Below are 20,336 nucleotides of genomic sequence, written 5' to 3' on the forward strand. Positions count from 1 at the left end.
TCATCATCATTTATTTATATAGCGCCACTAATTCCGCAGCACTGTACAGAGAACTCATTCACATCAGTCCCTGCCCCATTGGAGCTTACAGTCTAAATTTCCTACTATAGGCACACACTCACACACAGACAGAGGGAGAGAGAGACTAGGGTCAATTTTTTGGATTGCAGCCAATTAACCTACCAGTATGTTTTTGGAGTGTGGGAGGAAACCGGAGCACCCGGAGGAAACCCATGCAAATACAGGGAGAACATACAAACTCCACACAGATAAGGCCATGGTCGGGAATCGAACTCATGACCCCAGTGCTGTGAGGCAGATGTGCTAACCACTAGGCCACTGTGCTGCCCACATTATACAAGACTAGAAGACTATTAGTTTCCCTGACTGACGCCGACCTGTCCACGTAAATCCGCAAGGCGTGGACTACATCTAGGAGCAAAAGCGAACTTTGACCCTTGGACTGAAAATCACCAGTAAATGCAGGAATATTAATCTCCTTATTTACATGAAACCTAGATTCCACTTTCAGAAAGAGAGAGGGCACGGTACGGAGAACCGCCCTTTCATCATGGAATGAAAGAAATAGAAGTCTACATGAAAGAGCCGCCAACTCAGAGACTCTTCTGGCCGAAGCAATGGCCAACAAATAGGCCACCTTCCAAGTAAGATACTTCAGGGGGACCGTGTCCTGTGATTCAAATGGCGAGCCCTGTGGGCTCTAAGTACCAAACTTAGGTCCCACAGGTTGCAAGGCTCGCAAGACCGGGTGGCCTGTAAACGAAGATGCAGAATCACTGCGCCCCAACCTAAGAGACTGGTGTCTGTTGTTACCACCGTCCATACCCAGGACACTAAGTGACACCCTTGGTTCAGGTTTCCTGACCTGAGCCACCACAGGAGAGACCAATGTATCTCCCCTGACAGAACTAGCGACTGACCCTCCTATTGAGGATTCCGTCTCGACCATTTTTACAAAGCCACCAGTTGGAATCTGGGAGAACGGAACCTCGCAAACTGGACCGCTTCGAAGCATGATACCATGCGACCCATCAGTTTCATGTATTGCAGAACTGATAAATGGGTCCGTGAACAGTTTCACCTGGTTTTGAATTGTCCTGACTTTTTCTGGAAGTAAGGACACTCTCTAGGCTTTGCTGTGGAACAGAAGCCCCAGAAATACCATCCGCTGTGTAGGGATAACGTTTGACTTCTTTATGTTGATAATCCAAGCGTGTTCCTGAAGAAATTGTCTGGTCAACTGCAGATGAATGCTCAGCCGACCCACTGAATCTGCTTTAAGTAAGAGATTGTCCAGGTATGCAATGATCACTACTCCCTTTAACCGCAATTGAGCAGCTATCACAGACCTGGGAGGGGTTGCCAGCCGAACGGGAAAGCCCATAACTGGAAGTGTTCCCTGTCCACAGCGAACCGAAGCAGGTTGTGGTGGCCTTGCCAGATTGGCACATGTAGATAGGCATCCTTGATGTCCAAGGATGCCAGGAATTCGTTCTATGCCATGGAATTTATGACTGAACGAATAGACTCCATTTGAAATCTCTGCACCCGCAAATGAGTGTTGAGATCCCTTAAATTTAGAATGAGCCGTAAGGACTGATCTGGTTTTTGTAAAAGAAAAAGATGGGAGTAATAGTCCAATCCCCTCTCCTGATGTGGGACAGAAAACTAATGCTCTTACACATGCATCTGTAGTGGAACAGACCCACCTGTTGTGAAACTCTAACAAGCGGGCTCCCACTACTGCATTCACCATTTGACCAGGTAGTGAGTCATGCAGACAGCTTGCCTGGTTGTTTTGGGGTCGAGCGGCGGCCCATACAGGCCTGCCTGTCTCTCTGTCCAGCCCGTCTGGGAGCTGAGGAATGCCACCTGGCGGAAGCACTTCTAGAGTTTTCTACATGGCATTAGGAATGAAAGGGTCGTTTACCTATTGATTTTTGTGAGGCCACCGGGAGAAAGGAACTTTTCCTTCCTGTTGCTTGGGCAATAAACTTGTCCAGAGTTTGACCAAACAAGACTGAACCTTCAAAGCTCGCTTGAATTTAGCATCCACCACCCAAGATTTGAGCCAGAGAGTCTGTCTACCTGCTATGGCTAAGGAGGAAGTTCGAGAAAGGCCCTGTCTAGCATCTAAGACTGCGTGCCCTAGGAACGCTGCAGCCTCCTTAATATGATCTGCCAAGGGAACCAGTTTGTCTCTAGCGGTTCCAGACTGAATACCCTCTCTTAAAGCCGTGGCCCATGCCTCTACCGCTTTTACAACCAAATATATGTATATAGTATGCCTTCGCATTTTCTGTCAGAAACATCCTTTAGGCTAGCAGAGCAAGGTAAAAGAATAATAGTGGATTCAGCCAAATGAGCTACGGGAGCATCCACACTAGGGTGCATCTCCCATGACCCCATTTCCGTCTTCGAGAAGGGGTAATGGGGCCGATGTCTTCTAGGTATCTGGAATTTTGTATCCAGTTTTTGTCTGGCCTTAACCCAAATTTCTAAAAGTTGGGCAGATGGGGGAAAATAGACAGTCCTCTTCGTTCTTTTTTTTTTAAACTCTATTTGTTACAAAAGGAAATAGCATGGAACAATCAAACAGAAAATTAAAAGCACTCTACCCAGAGATTAGTGACCTACGAGATTAAAAAAGAAAAAAAGGACAAACAGCAACATATACGGGTCTCTTACTCACGACACCCATCCTGGAGGATCCAGAGACGGCCCAGAGTCTATGTACCATAAGAGGACGGGAGAGCCAGAGGGGGTAAACAGCTACGACTTTCATGTAGATACCACGGGGCCCAAACCTTGTCAATAGTGTAAGATTTATCGTGAAGGTAGCATGTAATATTCTCCATGCATGTGATATGCCAGCTTAAATTCTGTAAGGCCTGCATAGAGGGAGGATTAGTGTCTTTACAATGTTTAGCTATTAGGGATTTGGCAGCAGCCAGTATTTGTTGGAAGGGGCGCTCTCATCAGGGATAGGGTGAGAGAGAAGGAACAACCAGGGATCCTTAGTGATCTGTTGTTCAGATACAGAGTTAATAAGTGCAAAGACCATGTTTCAAAAAGGGATTATACGGGGACAGGTTCACCATATATGTAGCATCGTGCCTCTCTGGCCACATTCCCGCCAACAACTCGGGGTAGCAGTGGGAAACATTCCAGACAACCTGTCAGGGGTATAGTACCATCTACAGTACAATTTGTAGACAGTTTCTTTAATAAGTGTGGATATTGACCTTTTGGCAATCCCCTCTCTGACCTCCTCCCAACAAGACTCATCCGGAGAGGGTCACAGATCTCTCTCCCATTCCCATTTGTGGCGCCTTGGAGCGTTAAAGGATATCTCTGTTAGCCAATTATAAATCCTCGACACCATCCCTTTGGGAGTGGGGAATGCAAACACATATGCTCAAAGAGAGTGAGGGGCCGAAGAGTGTCAGAGGCGGGCACGGACATAGAGAAGTATCGGACCTGGAAGTACTCAAAGAAAAGCGGGTGGAAAGGCTCAAACTTGTGATGAAGATCTGACAGAGAGGCCCAAGTTCCGTTAACCACCAGGTCCGAGACCACACGTATCTCCGCACGTATCCATAGTTTTTCTTTGTTCTTTGAAACATAGAAGTTTGTACCGGTGTCAAGTCATCGTCAGATATATGAAGCACCTGTCTCACCGCTAAAATGAGGTCTTCAATCCCGTTTCGTGGAGGGATCCTCCTCCCAATCTGAAAGATCCTCAAACTGATTCATCATAGATTTCCTCTTCATGCAAGGAGAGATCCGTGTCCGAATCACCCAAGTCCTGGGTAAGAAGGAGTGCCAAGCATTTACGCTATCTGGCCACATGTAGAAAGGAAAATAACTTTACCAGAGAAGCTGACACTCTGGTCAGACTTTGGACATATCTATGTTTTAGCGGAAATTCCAGATAGCCCAGCCACAGACTGAGATGCCTGACCCGAGGGAAGGGCATCTGAGGAATGTGTACCTAAGAGGATGTAAAAGTGTCACAACTTACCAGCCCCAAACATGGGTAATCTCTCAAGCTCAACTATGGACCGCGCCAGTTACTTGTCCCATGCTGGTTCCATCAGGTCTGTCACTTCAGGGGCAGGGACTGATGTGAATGAGTTCTCTGTACAGCGCTGCGGAATTAGTGGCGCTATATAAATAAATGATGATGATGATGATGATGACTTCATCAGAAGAACGCTGACCTAGGCCCTCAGCATCACAAGCTTTGCATAGGCCCACTGGGTCCGACTGTCCATCAGCCATCTTCGTCAAACCTGGAATAGATGGAATACATCACAGATACAGCTTTGGACTTTGATCCAGAACCTCTTTCTGACATAAAAAATAGAGTAAGGAACACAAATATAAACGATACACAGTAGAGCAGTCTATGTGTAAATAGAGATCTAACAGTAACCATAACCTCCTCAGACTGCAACTTAAGTGAAGTCTTTACCCACTCTATGTACATTATACATCAGAATGGCAGGACAGAGGGAGAATGGCATAGAAATGTGTGTACAGTAACACAAACAGTACAATCGCACAGTCAGAATACCAGTTAATATCAGTTAACAGTTATCCAACTGTTCTCCCTCCTAAAGAACACTGTGACAGAGTGAGGTAAGATAGCACCAATAGCTGCAGAGCCCGGGAAATACAGTGGGAGGAACCATACCTCTCCTTTTTCATGTCCGCCTCTGTGGAATATGGCCGCCCATATTAACAGTGTAAAATTGGTGAGGACTGCGCTCCAGTGAAAGCTACTCACCAGAAAAGTGCCCCCTGTACCTTACTTTCCATCACTGTCTGTCCTCAGACGATACATGTTAATAAAAGTATGTGGGGGCAAGAACCGCAGCAGTCCCTGTCTCCCTTCTGTATGGGAGACCAGGCAAACTGCAGCTGTGGCCCAAAGGCGGTACACACATTGCCCTGGTCAGTGGCCTGGGTCCCTGAACCACTCCGGTGGTGAGTGACCCCTTTTTCTGGGGGTCTGCATATTGATAAGGAGGGGGTGGCAGTAAACCACCGCCAGGCGCTCTCCCTCTGCGGCATTCACTGATGAACGCCTCAGTCAAGCACTAACTATGCAGACTAGAGCTGAATAATAATGAAAAGAAAATTTCTAAAATCTAACTAGCTATTCAAACGGTGCCCTACTCCATTGGGGACTAATAAACAAGCTGAGCATTTCTGGTGGAGGGGGAACATAGAGTGGTGGGAGCAGGCTAGACAAGTCTTTGAAGTGCCTTGACTCCACAGCACCCTCTATACCCTATGGTCTGCAGTGCCCCCAACTGGTTGTGCTAGATAAAACTGTATTTATGCCTGTTTTCATAATTTACTGTATATTAATATCAATAGCGTTTACAATATTTAGATTGCTGCAACCGTCCAATGCCCATCAGCTAACGGAAATGTCTTCTCTTTTGTAAATTTTCTGATGTTTAATAACAGTTGATTGTGTAAAAACATTTCTCACACTCAGAACATCAAAATGGTTTCTTACTTGTGTGAATTCTCAAATGTTCAATAAGAAATGATATGTGTGTAAAACATTTCTCACAATCAGGACATTGAAATTGTTTCTCCCTTGTGTGAGTTCTCTGATGTGTACCAAGCGATGATTTCTGTCTAAAACATTTTCCACACTCAGAACATGGAAATGGCTTCTCACCTGTGTGAATTCTCGTATGTTCAATAAGAAATGATTTATGTGTAAAACATTTCCCACATTCAGAACATGGAAATGGTTTCTCCCCTGTGTGAGTTCTCTGGTGTCTATCAAGCACCGATTTCTGTGCAAAACATTTTCCACACTCAGAACATGGATATGGCTTGTCACCTGTGTGATGTCTCTGATGTGAAACAAGAGCTGATTTATGTGCAAAACATCTCCCACACTCAGAACATTGGAATGGTTTCTCGCCTGTGTGTGTTCTGTGATGTATAACAAGACTTGAATTATTTTTAAAACATTTACCACACTCAGAACATGAAAAACGCTTCTCAACTGTGTGAGCTATCTGATGTCTAGACAGAAGAATAAAACATTTACCATATTCAGCACAAGGAAAGATTTGATCAGCTGTGTGAGCAGTACCATGCCTAGTAATATCTGAGTTGTCAGGAGAACATTGCTCATGATTAGAGGTATCAGATAATATATTTGCACTGTCCACTACTGGCTGTATATTTAGATGAATGTGGTTTTTGCCTGTAAAATTTTGTGTGCTCTTATTATCTTCTGTTTTAAAATGTGGAGACAATATGAGACATCCATCCGAGGAATTCCTGCTTTTGCATCCATCTGCTGGAAATAAAATAATTGAATAGGATAGGAAAACTTGATTTTTTTACATATCCTACTATTACAGAGTTCCATTTATTCAGTTTCAATGTTAATTTGCAAACTAGGAACACTTTATTACAATTATAAGTGTGCAAACAGTAAATATGTCTCTTTTGTTAAACAGATAGAACATTAGCGTAAAATACCACAAACATGTTACCAAACACTTTGCATAGAAACAGACACAGTGAATACAGATTGAACAGTCATACTGGACAACTGCAGCTTAAATGCATAATGCCAGAGCAGGATACAGAGACAGATCAGAAGATAAAGAGCAGGAGTACAGAGTATATAAGCACGGAGATTTGACTAGGGATATTGTATTTGTGTGTGTGAGAAGTAAAGTATGTGTGAAGTGAGTGTTGTGATGGGATGAGTGTGATCTTAGGGTGGGGGGAAAACCCTTCTGCTTTGCTTTAGTATAGCAGTGTTAGTATATACATATTGAGAAACTAACATTCAGATATTATTACACAAGGAAGATAATAGGTAATATCACATGTGATAATGTACATGGAGCATTATAGGTAATGTCACATGATAGTTCATATGGAGAATCATGGGTAATGTTACACAGGGTCTCATCCCAATGATCAGTGATTGAATCACTTTGATGACATCCATTGTACTGATATATGAGCACAACAGAGAGTGTTGGAAGGAGACTGGTCACATCTCTTGGCCGGTAGCACACAATGAAATAATGTGAGGAGAACAGCAGTCTAACAGGGGCTGATGTCAACTGACTCCACCACCAGACACACATTTTTTGCTCATTGGTTTGTACTGGAGATGTAGAATAAGAGATTGTTGTAGTGACTGAACAAGGACACTATATGACACTTTCTGTAATAAGTGTGTATTACTCACCAGTGCTGATATCTGTAGGGATTTCTTCCTCCTTACACTGATCACCCCTCACATACATCTCTTCTTCTCCCTTTATGTTTTCTACCTTAATATTAGTCAGATCTTCACCCTAATTAACCCATACAATGATAAAATAACACATTAATAATTTCATTAGTTAACACTAAACAGTAGAATATCCATATAACACACATCGCTTCTCTACAGATCATGTAGTGAAAAGTCAATTTGGTATATGGGGAGACCCTAAATTCCATCTACCTGATACTCCTGTGGGATCCTGGGATTTTCCATTGAACAATCCAGTGAATAAAGAGGACGGGGACATCTCTCTGGGGTATTTAGGTTACTGGATCCATCTGTAGGAGAGACACAGTGACTGAGTACATGGGTTATATAACCTAACCACCCCATAGCTTGACATGGAAAGCAGGAATTACTCTCTATGCTGGAAAACAAGATATTAAAATCCATCTGGAAAATCATCATCATCATCATTTATTTATATAGCGCCACTAATTCCGCAGCGCTGTACAGAGAACCCATTCACATCAGTCCCTGCCCCACTGGAGCTTACAGTCTAAATTCCCTAATATAGACACACACTCACACACAGACAGACAGGGAGAGACTAGTGTCAATTTTGATAGCAGCCAATTAACCTACCAGTATGTTTTTAGAGTGTGGGAGGAAACCGGAGCACCGGGAGGAAACCCACGCAAACACAGGGAGAACATACAAACTCCTCACAGATAAGGCCATGGTCGGGAATCAAACTTATGACCCCAGTGCTGTGAGGCAGAGGTGCTAACCACTAAGCCACTGCGTTGCTATAGGAACCGTGGCACACTACAGTAACAGTAGTGGAGTGTTGAGAGTGAAAGCCTGACTGAAGAGGATCCATGGAAGAGCTCTCACTTTAATCACAGGTGATTCTGTGAAGATGCGGTTTGAGAAGATCGGCCTCAGTATGAGTAGGAAATTTAGAGTATAAAGTTGGGAGAGGTCACATGACATCGGTATGTCCAAGTATTTCACTGACTGCCTGGACCATATGAAGTAAAAAGAGGAGGACACAGAGGATACCTGAGAAGCTGAATGATACTGTTAAAATCTTGGGCTTTGGATTTGAATGTAAGTGCGCTTTTGAAAAGCATACAGTTCTTCTATGAGGCTGGGGATAGAGATGTCTGGGAAAGTAATAGAGAAAAGAAGGTCTACAAAAACTACAACTTTATGGTGAACAGGGCCTAATGTGATCCCTGTGATGTTTGGGTTGTCTCCTGCAATAAGCTATTCCAATAGGAGATTGGACGCCTGTGTAATGCAATTTACACAACAGTCCTTTAAGTCAATACTTTACCCACTAGGTTCTTATATCATGGTGCAGGTTTGTACCAACACAGAATATAAAATATTACAGACACCCTGCTTCATTGTAGAAGAGCTCTTCATTGCATCATAATCTGGTGGAAACAGCTGAAGCTTATAGCACTGTAAAAGCAGAGTGCACTCCTCCATCTCACCAGGCCATATAACATAATTTGGTTATTATATCTCATAACCTGAAGCAATCTGTGGGATAAGTCAATAACAGTCTATGTAATGAGCATCTGGTTTTATAGGGAGTTAAAGATGCTGAATAAGAAGAGTACAAGTCTTCCAAATCCACAGATTTAGGAAGCCCTCACACACTAATATTGTTCTGTCAGTGCCTGTTTCTAAGTTGTCAAAATGTGGGTGAGTAGTGTGGATGTAAGTTATCTGTACCTCTACTGCTTTATGATAAGAGGAGATATCATCTGCAAAAGTCCCATCTGTTCCCTTAACCCCACGAATCACGTTCACCAGCTCATGGTGATCCCTTCAAAGTGCAGAAATTTCTACTTTGTGAGTGTTAGCACCTTTTATCCAAATATCCTTCTCATAAGGTGCATAATTTTACATGTAATTACATAGATAGTTGTAGTGCTAGCATACAGCTTGCCTCAGATAAAATGAATAGAATCTAGTCATTACAGAGTACAGCATATACAATTATTACTACTACTTTATAGTGAGCATCAGGGATAATGTCAAACGTGATAGTGCACAGAGAGGATCACAAGTAATGTCACATGTTAGCTCATTCCATTGATCAGTGATTGAATCACTATGGCAACATCCCTTGTACTGATGTATGAGAGTGTGGGGAGGACGGTGTAGAATAAGATAGTTGTAGGGACAAAACATGAAGAATATGTGACTGTTTTGTATAATACATGTTTATTACTCACCTGTGCCGATATCTGTAGGGATTTCCTCCTCCTTACACCGCTGATTACCCCTCACATACATCTCTTCTTCTCCCACTATTTTTTCTACCTTAATCCATGTCAGATCTTCACACTAATTAACCAACAAAATAATAAAATAACACAATGTCTGCGTTTAATAATTCAGGAGAATCAATCAGAGTATAAGACACACACGGTGTCTCTACAGATCATACGATGCTTTGGCATATTGAAATTTTGTGAGATCATAAATTCCATCTACCTGATATGCCTGTGGGATCCTATGATTTTCCTCTGTACACTCCTGTGAATAAAGAGGACGGGGACATCTCTCTGGGGGTGTTTGTGTAGCTGGATCCATCTGTAGGAGACACAGTGACTGAATACATTGTTTATATGTGATTATCAGATGATGTGTGTATCTAGGTGACCCTCAATATAGCTCTCTCCTTTACAATAAACCAAAGTCTCTAGTGATGCCAGTCTGGTGGTTCTCCATCATCATGTCCTTAGTCATGTAACCTTCTATATACTCCCACTCTTCCATGGAGAAATAGACAGTGACATACTCACACCTTATAGGAACCTGACACTCACAATGATAAAGTCATCACCCAGACACATCCCCTGGTGTTACTGTATAATGTCCCATTCCCAGCAGTCACCTCTCCAGTCAGCAGCTGAATGATCTTGTTGGCGAGTTCTAGAATCCTCTGGTCATTGTCTCTCATATGTATCAGTGAGTGAGGTGGAGGCACCATGATGGGGCTCTGCTAAATCCTTCTAACACACAGGGAAGTCCTCTAGTTGTCTCAAGCTCACTATATATATATATATATATATATATATATATATATATATATATATATATATATATATATATATATATTCTTCATTGCTGTGTAACCCAGTGTATTGATTGAAACAAGGTTCACAAAATAGAAGTAGACATGAAAACAAAGGATAAGGAAGGTACTGATAAGTAGAGAGAGCTTACAATCTAATTGGAAGAGGGCACACTCCAGCCAGTCCCTGTTTTAGTAACACAGATAGAAGTGGTGTTGCTACAACATTACCAGATTCCCTCACCTCTCCGGTTAGGTCCAGTCTGGGTTCCCAGTACGCAAACCACGGAGAGTAGTTGACAATGAAAACGAGTTCTTTATCTAAAAACAAGGATCACACAGATAAATAACTAGATGCAAGCTATGGTAAATACAGCTAGCACTATAGGTAACATATACAGAGTTCAATGAAATTGATAATACAATGGCAGTGGATATTGAGAGTAGTAGTTACAATAGTAGGAATCAGATACTGCACTGGATAAACAGCAGGAACTGAATGCTGTACAAGTAGCAGCTATGACAGATGCTGGATAATCCACAGGTGATTATCCACGTGACTCCATGGAAGGAGTACCCAGGAGGATGGCCAGCAAGCTAGTGTCAGAAACCGGTAGATCCACAATGGTGCAAAGGAGCAAACAGAAACAAAGTCAACGAAGCTGAAGTCAGGATCACAGGAAAATGTATAAAACGATAAGCCAAGCAGAAGTCTGATACAAGGAGATCAGTCAGTACAGATCACAAGAGTACAGAGAGTGAGACCAGGATGAGACCAGGATCAGCAAACAATTGATGAACTGGCACCAGTCTGCTGGAAAAGGCAGACTATAAAGAACAGGCACAGGTGTCCAGGACAAATGATGAGGGCTTAACCCCTTGAAGGAAGGATCTGGTAAAGTCAAAGCAGCATCCAAAGAGGAGACTGTAGACAGAGACAGATCGTGATAAGTCCATGATTTAGTAAGAGTTAAAGATTGAGGTCACTACAATATTTCCAGAATCCCTCACTTCTCTTGCCAGGTCTCTGTTGTTGTGTTTTTAATGTAGAACTGTGCTTATCTTCACCACTTGCCCCTAAAAAGACGTTTTTAAAAATATAAACCCCAAAAAGTTCACAGGGCTCGCTCAAATCTCGCCCTCCTCAAAGGAAGAACCTCTTCATCTCCGACTCAACATCTTCAGAGCCTCTTTACCGCAAGCCTGGGGGTCAATCTCTTTATCCTGGGATCCATTGAAGCTTCACCAAGGGACCAGAATTTTCCGTTCCCCACATGTTCAGATGTATGAGGAGGTGGGAGCCTCAGGGCCAAACCACCTCTCCTAGATCTAAGGCAGGCCTGTCCAACCTGCGGCCCTCCAGGTGTTGTGAAACTACAAGTCCCAGCATGCTTTGCCAGTAGACAACCTGTTGATATCTGGAAGGGCATGCTGGGACTTGTAGTTCCACAACATCTGGAGGGCCGCAGGTTGGATAGGCCTGATCTAAGGGATAAGGAGTGTCAATTTGACAGACAAAAAAAACTGGCAGTGACAAACTTAGGAGGAATTCAATTGGCTGTGAGGTGTCTCCAGAACAGTCCCTCATGCCCCATAGAAATGCGAGGGAATATGAGGATATTCTGTACCGTATTAGCCGGTAATGTGCGCAGCCAGATATTGAGGCGATGTCCGGCGACACCTTGTGGCTTATTTAATTTCCCCCTAATAGTGAAATTAATAAAAGTGAGAGCAGCCCCAGCTCTAAAACTTCTACCATAAAAACAGAGGGCAAGTGGGAAGGAGCCTGAACAGCTTTTTCTACCACTTGGTACTTTATGTACTATTTCCTGCCACAAACACCAATTTGGGGTCTGGTGCCTTTTGAACTGTATAAAGGACAGTTTTTGACTTACCAGTGTCTCCTTGTACTGATAAAGGAGAAGATGTCAGCCCAGGACTGTTACTGACTGGTTGAAAAACTGCTTAGAGATTATTTCATACTAGAATATCCTGAGGAAGAAAAGCATTAACATATCTCTTCTTCTCCCTCTTCCTCCTTACGTGTCTATCTTACAATAAAGCTTTGGACTTCTGATCCCAACTCCCTTACCCTTATCCACCTCCCACAGCTTGAACTTTGTTTTTACGTGATGACTGAATAGCGCAGTACTATATGATACAATAGGTAAGAGGGACTGAGGTTGCTGTAAATTAGTAGATAAAATATTAGCTGGGACCACAGGTGAGCATCAAATAATGTAGTAATTCTTGTTAAAAAAAGAAGAGAGGGTCCTCACTTGAAGATATTATATTCAGTTCCAGACATAGGTACCGTATAAAATATCCCTGATACTAATGGAATGCAAAGGGGAAAAAACATTAATAAGATAAACTGCTAATTCTAGGGTTATACAATTGGGTTAACTATAATTGAAGGGCTCTCCCAAGGCAGTGCCAGAGCAAGGTCCCCTATACATACACCAACCAATGATCTCGTTGAAGCAGACAATGTGATGGCTGAGGGAGAGTTGGAGCTTGTCACATTATCAACAGTCCAAGAATTCACCAAATCTATACACACAGAGTGTGCATTGCACAATCATAATAATACGAAGTGATAGTCCACAAGATATATTCTCTCGGACACAGCTGATGGAAACAAACCTTACTTCTCTGTCCAGTATCTGGCAGAAGAGTCGTAATTTGGAGGGACTCTCCTGTTGTCCCGAATGCTGAGGACAGTGGGGAAATATGTCATATTTACTGCTACCTTAAAACTGGTGCATGTGGTATTTTGGGGGGGTTATTTTAGAAGGAGGCAGGAAGATTTGGGGCGGTCTACCACCAAAGGCACGAAACAAGCCCCCAAGGAATGTGACACGCCAACAGGATTGCATGGTCAAGCGCCATTGTCGTTAGCATGCGCACTATGTCCCGACAAGACATGAGAAACTGTTGGAATGTAAGATCACCTCACACCCCTATCCTAGTCACAAACATATGTACACCTATGACAAATCATAGCACACAAACACATGGCTTTAAACATGCACCACTAACTCAGATCTTCCCGAGTCTCCATCAGTAATCACATCTCATCCCCCTCCGAATTCCATCTGACTCCTAGCAGCTCCCCCTACATTCAACATATTCCTACACCCCAACAGTGGTTAATTATTATTATTGTAGTGCTTAATCCCCTACCCTCCACTCAATGTCTCCTCTTGAGCTCATTTATTAACAGCTTTCTGTACAAAACGGGTCCTTCCCACCAATGACTGCCAATAAAAGCTTACTCAGCATGTTCTTCACTCTGCTCAACAAGACTCCTCCACACATACTATACACTGCCTGTTCCTCTATTCATTTTTTACAATGTCCTCAAACCATCTCACATTCCTCTACAGTCCAGTTATTACCACCCTTCCATTCTACCTTTTCCCACCACAGCACTGCATGTCAATAAAAATTACTCGCCCACCCTCAATGGACTCAACAATTCCCCTCCTACTCAGCAACCCTAGTTTATCTCCTGCATTTACTTACTGCTTATTTGTTCCCAAAACCCTTTAAATTTCCAATTCTCTGTGTGAACTCTGCTCTTTTTCCTTTGCAATCTGCAGGCCCTATTTTGTCTCCTTTTCCTCTGGCTCATTCATCATCAGACTGTCGTCCTGGGCCGACTTTCAGCTGGCTCTGCTAAAAAGAAATTAAAATGCCCATGTAGTAGTCCATATTGTGCAAGTGATGGTGTTACAGAAGGTAACACTGGTGTAATATTTCTCTAGATGGCTGGTCTCACACAAGAACAAGTGCATCAGCAGCACCAGTGATTGTTTTCCTCATCCGTTTCCCTTTCCCTCCCCCTCATTTCCTACTCTTGGACTAGACAGGAGTAGCAGGGGAGGTCTATATAGACCAGCTGCAGCTATGCCGCACAAAGCAGATCATCAGCCTGTCAGTGTCTCCCTGGTGTAAGAGGTGCTATACCAAGTTGTGGCTGGATCACTTATAAATAACTTATTGTATAAATATATTAAAAATTATTAGCGCACTGCACCAATTTATATAATTGCAAATGTACTGATTTTGATACTGTGTTATATTTTTGTATTAGAAATGTACTGATTTCTGATGCAATAGGCATGTGTGTAGGAAATATTTTTCTACAACTGTCTGAAGACAGGTAATCTCATGTTAATTAGACTTTTTCATCACAGTGACCAACACGTCTGTTTAGCCTGAAAGCAAAGGAGGGGGTAATTAGACTTGCTGATTGGTCGAATTTTGTTAAAGCTTAAATTTGCACTGATCCCAAGTCTGGAGAATATATTACATCCTGATGTTAATCTTTGAATTAAATATTTCAGATTTTTGGAGCCTGGTCTGAAAAGGGGGCTTAACAACCTCCTGCCAGTGTCACGATCTGCCTCCGGCTGCTCTGCATCATCTCCCTTGAGGATGCTGCTTGCCTCCTCCAGCATCAGTCTGCCAAGAACCATGAGGGACTTTGCCTTTTTATGTATCCATCCTGCAGTACCACTGTTCCACTTGGACTTTCCACCTGCCAGAGCCAAGCTAGTTATTCCAGGATGCTTAGCAACTTTCCCTGACCTCTAAAAGACCGGCCTGTCCCAGCAGTCTTTGCCAGTTTATCTGTTGCCTTTACATCTGCTGGTTCTCCTGTGTGTTATCCTTGAATGATTCCCTGGTTTTGACCTCTGCTTGTCCCTCCGTTTTGGCACCTCGCCCCGTGACTCCTGACTCGGCTTTGTTGTGACTTCGCACCTGCTTCTCCCTGGTATAGTGGTGGACCGTCTGGCTTTGATCCCTGGCTTGTTAGACTCTTCTGTGTTACTGTGTCTGCAGTGTATTGCTCCCCTAGCAATCCAGCTTCTACAGTCTGTAGCAGATATCCAGCTCCCGTGTCTGCAGTAATTACACCACCACATCTGATCCAGTCTCCTAGGTGTCTGTCTACCTGTGCCTCATATGTAAGACAAGGCCCGCCATGACTACACCGGTGGCTCGTGTCTCCTGAGTATCCCAATTCCTGACACCCGTGACTCCTCCGGTGGCTCGTGTCTCCTGATACCTGTGACTTGTCCAGTGCCTCTTGAGTTATCCAGGTATCCTGACAACTTTGGTTTATCCTGCTTCTCCAGCTTCTGAACCAGACCTTATCACCTGGCTTCTCTGCACTGACTCTTTGAACTATATTATTGACCATTCTCTGCATCTGCGGCTTCCCGGCTTATCTTTGCAAAACTACCATACCCTGCTGTACTTGCTGCCACACCATTTATTGCAACCTAACCTGGGTACCCGTGTTACTAACAAACCACTTCGTTCCACTTATGCTCTTTCAGTGGTCTTCATATTGGGAATCCTGACAGCCAGGCTGTGTCCAAAACTGTATGAAAAGGAGCTCTGTTTGACCATGTATCATTATACCATCTGTCCCTTCTGAAGATCACTATTACCACAAACTAGTGTAAATGTCCTTATTAGGACACTTGAGCTAATCACTGCTTCAACATCCTGCTTTGACGCCTACTTACCTGCAGCAATTCATGTGGCCAACAAATTAGACCAATCTAATTCGTTATCTGACTGTTCTGAGGTTGGGACCCAGCATTCCAGTACCAACGCTCTGCCGCTACCTTGCAGCTCTGGCCACTGTGATAGGCAAGGGGAAACTATTCACAGCAACACTGATCTAAATGAAGAGGTCAGGACTACCAGCCCAGATGCTCAGTGAGGAAGTACACTGGCAGTGAAAATTGGAAGGAAGGATTTCTATGTGCCACAAAGGAGCCTAGCGGTGGCAGCAGAAGCCCCACCTACTGCATGTAGAGGGGCGCAATTTGGGATACAGAAAAGGGACAGTGGCAAGGCAAGGCCAGCCGGTCCCCAGCAAACAACAGAGAGGGTGGCATAGGAGGTCCATCCTGTCACACTTGTTCATTATTATCAAGGGATTTACACCTATACAAAAACATTTCCCCGTCCGCTGTCCTGCCCAGCTATCAGCAATATCTTCTTCTGTGCCGTACATATCTTCCCCTTCCAGCCCATTATTTTCCAAACACAGTTCTCCTTCTTTGTGGTGCTAAAAGCATCTCTATTTGTGGGTATTTATGGTTTGAGGTTATAGTCAGGTTTCAAGATGTTTCACACAACGGTGGGTTACCCTGGTGTGGACTGCTAGGTTTAGGGTAAGGATGGGATAAGTTTACCTGTTAATTCCGTCCACCGTACTTTTATGTCAGGCAGAACTGGGATCTACTCTTAGCCGCTGATTAGTTACAGCAGCTAGATCAGGTTTACATAATTAAGTTTCCAAGGAGGAACAATTCTTCTTCTTATTAAATGTGCTGCATAGGCGGATTCCTGCTACCTGTAGATTAAGTGCAAGGCCGCACATGTGGAATTAAGTTTCCAGGGAGGACTATCAGTGAAACATTGTACTGCAACCCCCTCATGGTTTGACATGTAGGAGTGCACTAGTTTTCAACAAAAAAATAAAGCCAAAAAGAAGTTGAAAGCACAAGTATACAATTATAGACTGTATGGGCCTGAGTCATTAAGGTGAGCAAGGCATAAAAAAGGAGTAACATTGCACCTGGGCAAAACCATGTTGCATTGGAGGGGAGGTACATTTAAAATGTGGTCAACTTTAAATTTCAGTGTAAAAATAAAGCTGTCAGGTATTTGTGTACTACATGTAAAAACAGCCAGTATTTATCTTATTGGCAAAATAATATACTAATTTGCACCCCTTGCATTGGAACATTGTATGTCCCAGAGACTATTTACTCACTTTTCTGCCTTACTTTTCTTAATGACTCAGGCCCTATACCATTATCTAAACTATAGTAAAAAACCCACACATCTTACACTTAAATATACAGGAGAAACTGGTAAATACTTTTTGTGGTCCTTTTATAACCTGAAAACAATCATGGATTTAATTATGGATAATTTATATTTCTTATAGAATATTACTTTACTATAATTTGTCCAAGCAGTTATTTTACAAAGTGAACAATAGAAGCCCCCATCTGTCTCAAAAAGAACTATATACAAATACTGCACAGATACTCTTAGAAATATGTGGCCTGTTATGAATTATTATACATATTATGTCCTGTTCCAATGCCTCTCCACTGCATACTTCCTCCTCACATAACTGGGAAGTTCACTAGAGAGGGGCAGTGACAACACTGCTGCAGAAGCAATGTATGAGTGACTGGTGTAGGGTTATTAGCGGCTTCAAGGGACCCAGTGTATCAGGAGAACAGCACAGCAGAGTTAAACAAGGGATAGGATTTAAAGGACCCCTAGAGCCCAAAATTAAAATTTCTAGATTTGGACCATGAGGCTAAGCTACAATGCTCAGTGTTACCCTAATTCTGTTACCAGATACAACAGGTAGAACAGCTGCACTCACTCTAGTCCTAGGCACTAACACAAAAAATATATTCTAACAGAGCACAAGTTGTAGAAGAGAACAGATGGGTGTTGGAGGTGACAGTACACAGGAGAGTAGATAAAGACACGGGGAGAAGAGAACAGTGTACAAAGGGGAGGTTGTGGAGAGTACACAGGAGAACATAAGGATTAAGGACATGGGGAAAGGAGAACAGGAAGCACAGCATACAGACAATGAGAAAAAGGATAATTAATACAATTATTTCATATCTTGTCTTGAACAAACTGTGTCTCAGAAGCTGAAATGGAATTATAGGTTCCAGCGTACCCTTAGCATGTCCAAAGACACAGGTAGGTAGGGTGAGGCATTTACATGAGGATAATCATTTATCTGGAGACTCACAGCCACTGGCAATCTCTGAGAGAGATTCTATATAGTTTAGTAAAACAAGACACCCTGATAGGCAGCCTGATCTCTTCACACAGATGTATCCCCAGCTTGTTCCAGGTATCATCACTAAAAAAAAATATGTTATTGGAATTCTGATATCTATTATATGTGACTCCTTTCTCTGACCCAGTAACTATTTGTTTCCAGCAGCTGCTACAATACCAGGATAACAGAGTCTGCTCATCTAATAGGGGAACACCGGAGTCTGCTCCACTTATATTATAATAACATGGCTCCTTATCCGGCCTCATCTGTAGTATAATAACAGGACATCAGAGTCAGCCCCACCTGTATAATAATAACCATAGACCGGGATCTGCTCCCCCTGCAGTAAAGTGACACCAGAGTCAGCTCCCCGCGTATAATATATAACAATAATAATATCATTACCGGCTGCCAGACACAACAATGTCTTCCTCTGCTTCCTCCTACTCTACGGTCACCCGGAAGTTGCTATCGAAAATAAGTCCTTTCCGGTCTTTGAAAGTGAGCAGTTGTGGAACGCAGAGACCGGAAGTCGGGTGTGTAACACATCAGAGGATGTAGTGAGTACAGAGAACAGAGGGAGGGGGGATTTAGGGTTAGATACTTAGATACATAGAGTCAGACATGACAATTTCTTTCCATTCCCTTGGACTGTAGTGTTTTATTTGCATCTGTGGACTAGTATTAGTATATAATAAAATCTGTGATATTGATTTTAAAAAACCTGTTGCACTAGATTTTTTTTATATATTTTTTAACTTTTATGGGAATGATCTACATGAGTAAACTCCATCTATGTCGTTGCTTATTCCTTGAATGCATCTTTGGGAAACCATAAAGATTTATGATATAAGAAAATTCCAAGACTATTCCTAATAAGTGTTATTACCTGGAGGGGAGATTCACTATGGAAGGTGACTCACAAGTCTACATGTTATAATGTTCTTACTACAAGTTTATGTTTTGTAAGTTTATTCACAAGTGGGGACTCACTATCTGGATGAATAACTTGGATCACTAATAAATCACTTGGAATTATAAAATTGAACATTTATTTGTCCTTACAATGTTGCACTATTGTTTGTAATTTTGTTTTCCATGTTTAGATCATATGTTTGAAAATTCATCGGAGAACACTCTCAACAAATTGAATAAAAGTATATTTTTATCTTATTTCTCCCCAGTTTAATATAGGTCAATGATAGATAGCACTCTAATATTTCTTATATAGAATTTAAGAGTCTTTAATAAAAATTTTAAAAATGATGGGATTCCTCTTTTTACAAGCAGTGACAGGGGCTAGCTATCCCTCTTAGGCTCATGTCATTAACAGGGGTCCAGTGAAGCTAAATGTGCCTCCCTGACAAATCTTGGGCTACCAGTAGCAGCTGGCTCTGATATAATGCTGTGCCTGAGCCCCCAGAGTTATAGTGCTTACTGTTACTTGTACTGTGCTGTTTCACCTTGTACTGTGCCATTGTTTGTCCTTGTACGGCGCTACAGATACTTTGTGGCGCCCTATAAATAAAAATTAATAATAATAATAATCCTCTCCCCCGAGTATCATGACAACAGAGAGATCACTCTGAAAACATTTATTGAATGATGCAAAGTCTATGATTTCATCATGGTAGTATGGGAACTAAGGTTAGAAACTGGATTATTAAAGTTATTGAGACCATATACATGGATGATTGAGCAGTAACAGCACAGGATAGATATCCAGTATACATGACTATATGGATTTCCAGGAAATGACACAACAGAGGTCACTGTTAGCTGTGCACTAAAATAAATAGTAAAATAACAGATCACGTATTACACATGGGACCTCACCACACACACAACAATTCCCCATTCATACAGGCTATCTCCAACAGCTTCCTTAATTTCTTATTTCTTCTTGTGTAAATAACATTAATTAAAACAAGAGGTTAACTTGGTAATTATAGATTTTAGTACCCTATTTGTATAGACCATAACATTGCACGTCATGTCCATATACGCACTGTGCTGCCATTTCATCTACTTCTCATGATATCAAAAATTTAAGTATAGATACAAAATAAAATGAAACTTCTCCTACCACATAT

At 42.4% G+C, this 20,336-nt stretch overlaps 1 protein-coding gene across 1 annotated transcript; it reads right to left on the reverse strand.

Moving 5' to 3' along the window:
* Positions 1–2,055: 2,055 nt before the first annotated feature.
* Positions 2,056–18,691, reverse strand: LOC142159938 (uncharacterized). The gene is made up of 7 exons (XM_075214834.1): positions 18,649–18,691; positions 9,809–9,907; positions 9,547–9,658; positions 7,532–7,629; positions 7,271–7,379; positions 4,239–6,358; positions 2,056–4,144 (listed from the first exon to the last, which is right to left on the reverse strand). The coding sequence occupies exons 2-6, from the start codon at positions 9,905–9,907 to the stop codon at positions 5,538–5,540; spliced, it is 1,239 nt and encodes a 412-aa protein (XP_075070935.1). The 5' UTR covers positions 18,649–18,691; the 3' UTR covers positions 2,056–4,144; positions 4,239–5,537.
* Between the last annotated feature and the right edge of the window lie 1,645 nt (positions 18,692–20,336).

The sequence above is a fragment of the Mixophyes fleayi genome, chromosome 6, assembly GCF_038048845.1.
Source record: "Mixophyes fleayi isolate aMixFle1 chromosome 6, aMixFle1.hap1, whole genome shotgun sequence".
NCBI lineage: Eukaryota > Metazoa > Chordata > Amphibia > Anura > Limnodynastidae > Mixophyes > Mixophyes fleayi.

Excerpts from the sequence above, each read along its gene's own strand:
- LOC142159938 (XM_075214834.1), bottom strand. The coding sequence starts at position 9,907 with ATGGATCCAGCTACACAAACACCCCCAGAGAGATGTCCCCGTCCTCTT. Across the intron at positions 9,659-9,808 it reads GGATCCCACAGGCATATCAG|TGTGAAGATCTGACATGGAT; the intron begins GTAGATGGAATT and ends TTGGTTAATTAG. Across the intron at positions 7,380-7,531 it reads GGATCCCACAGGAGTATCAG|GGTGAAGATCTGACTAATAT; the intron begins GTAGATGGAATT and ends TGGGTTAATTAG.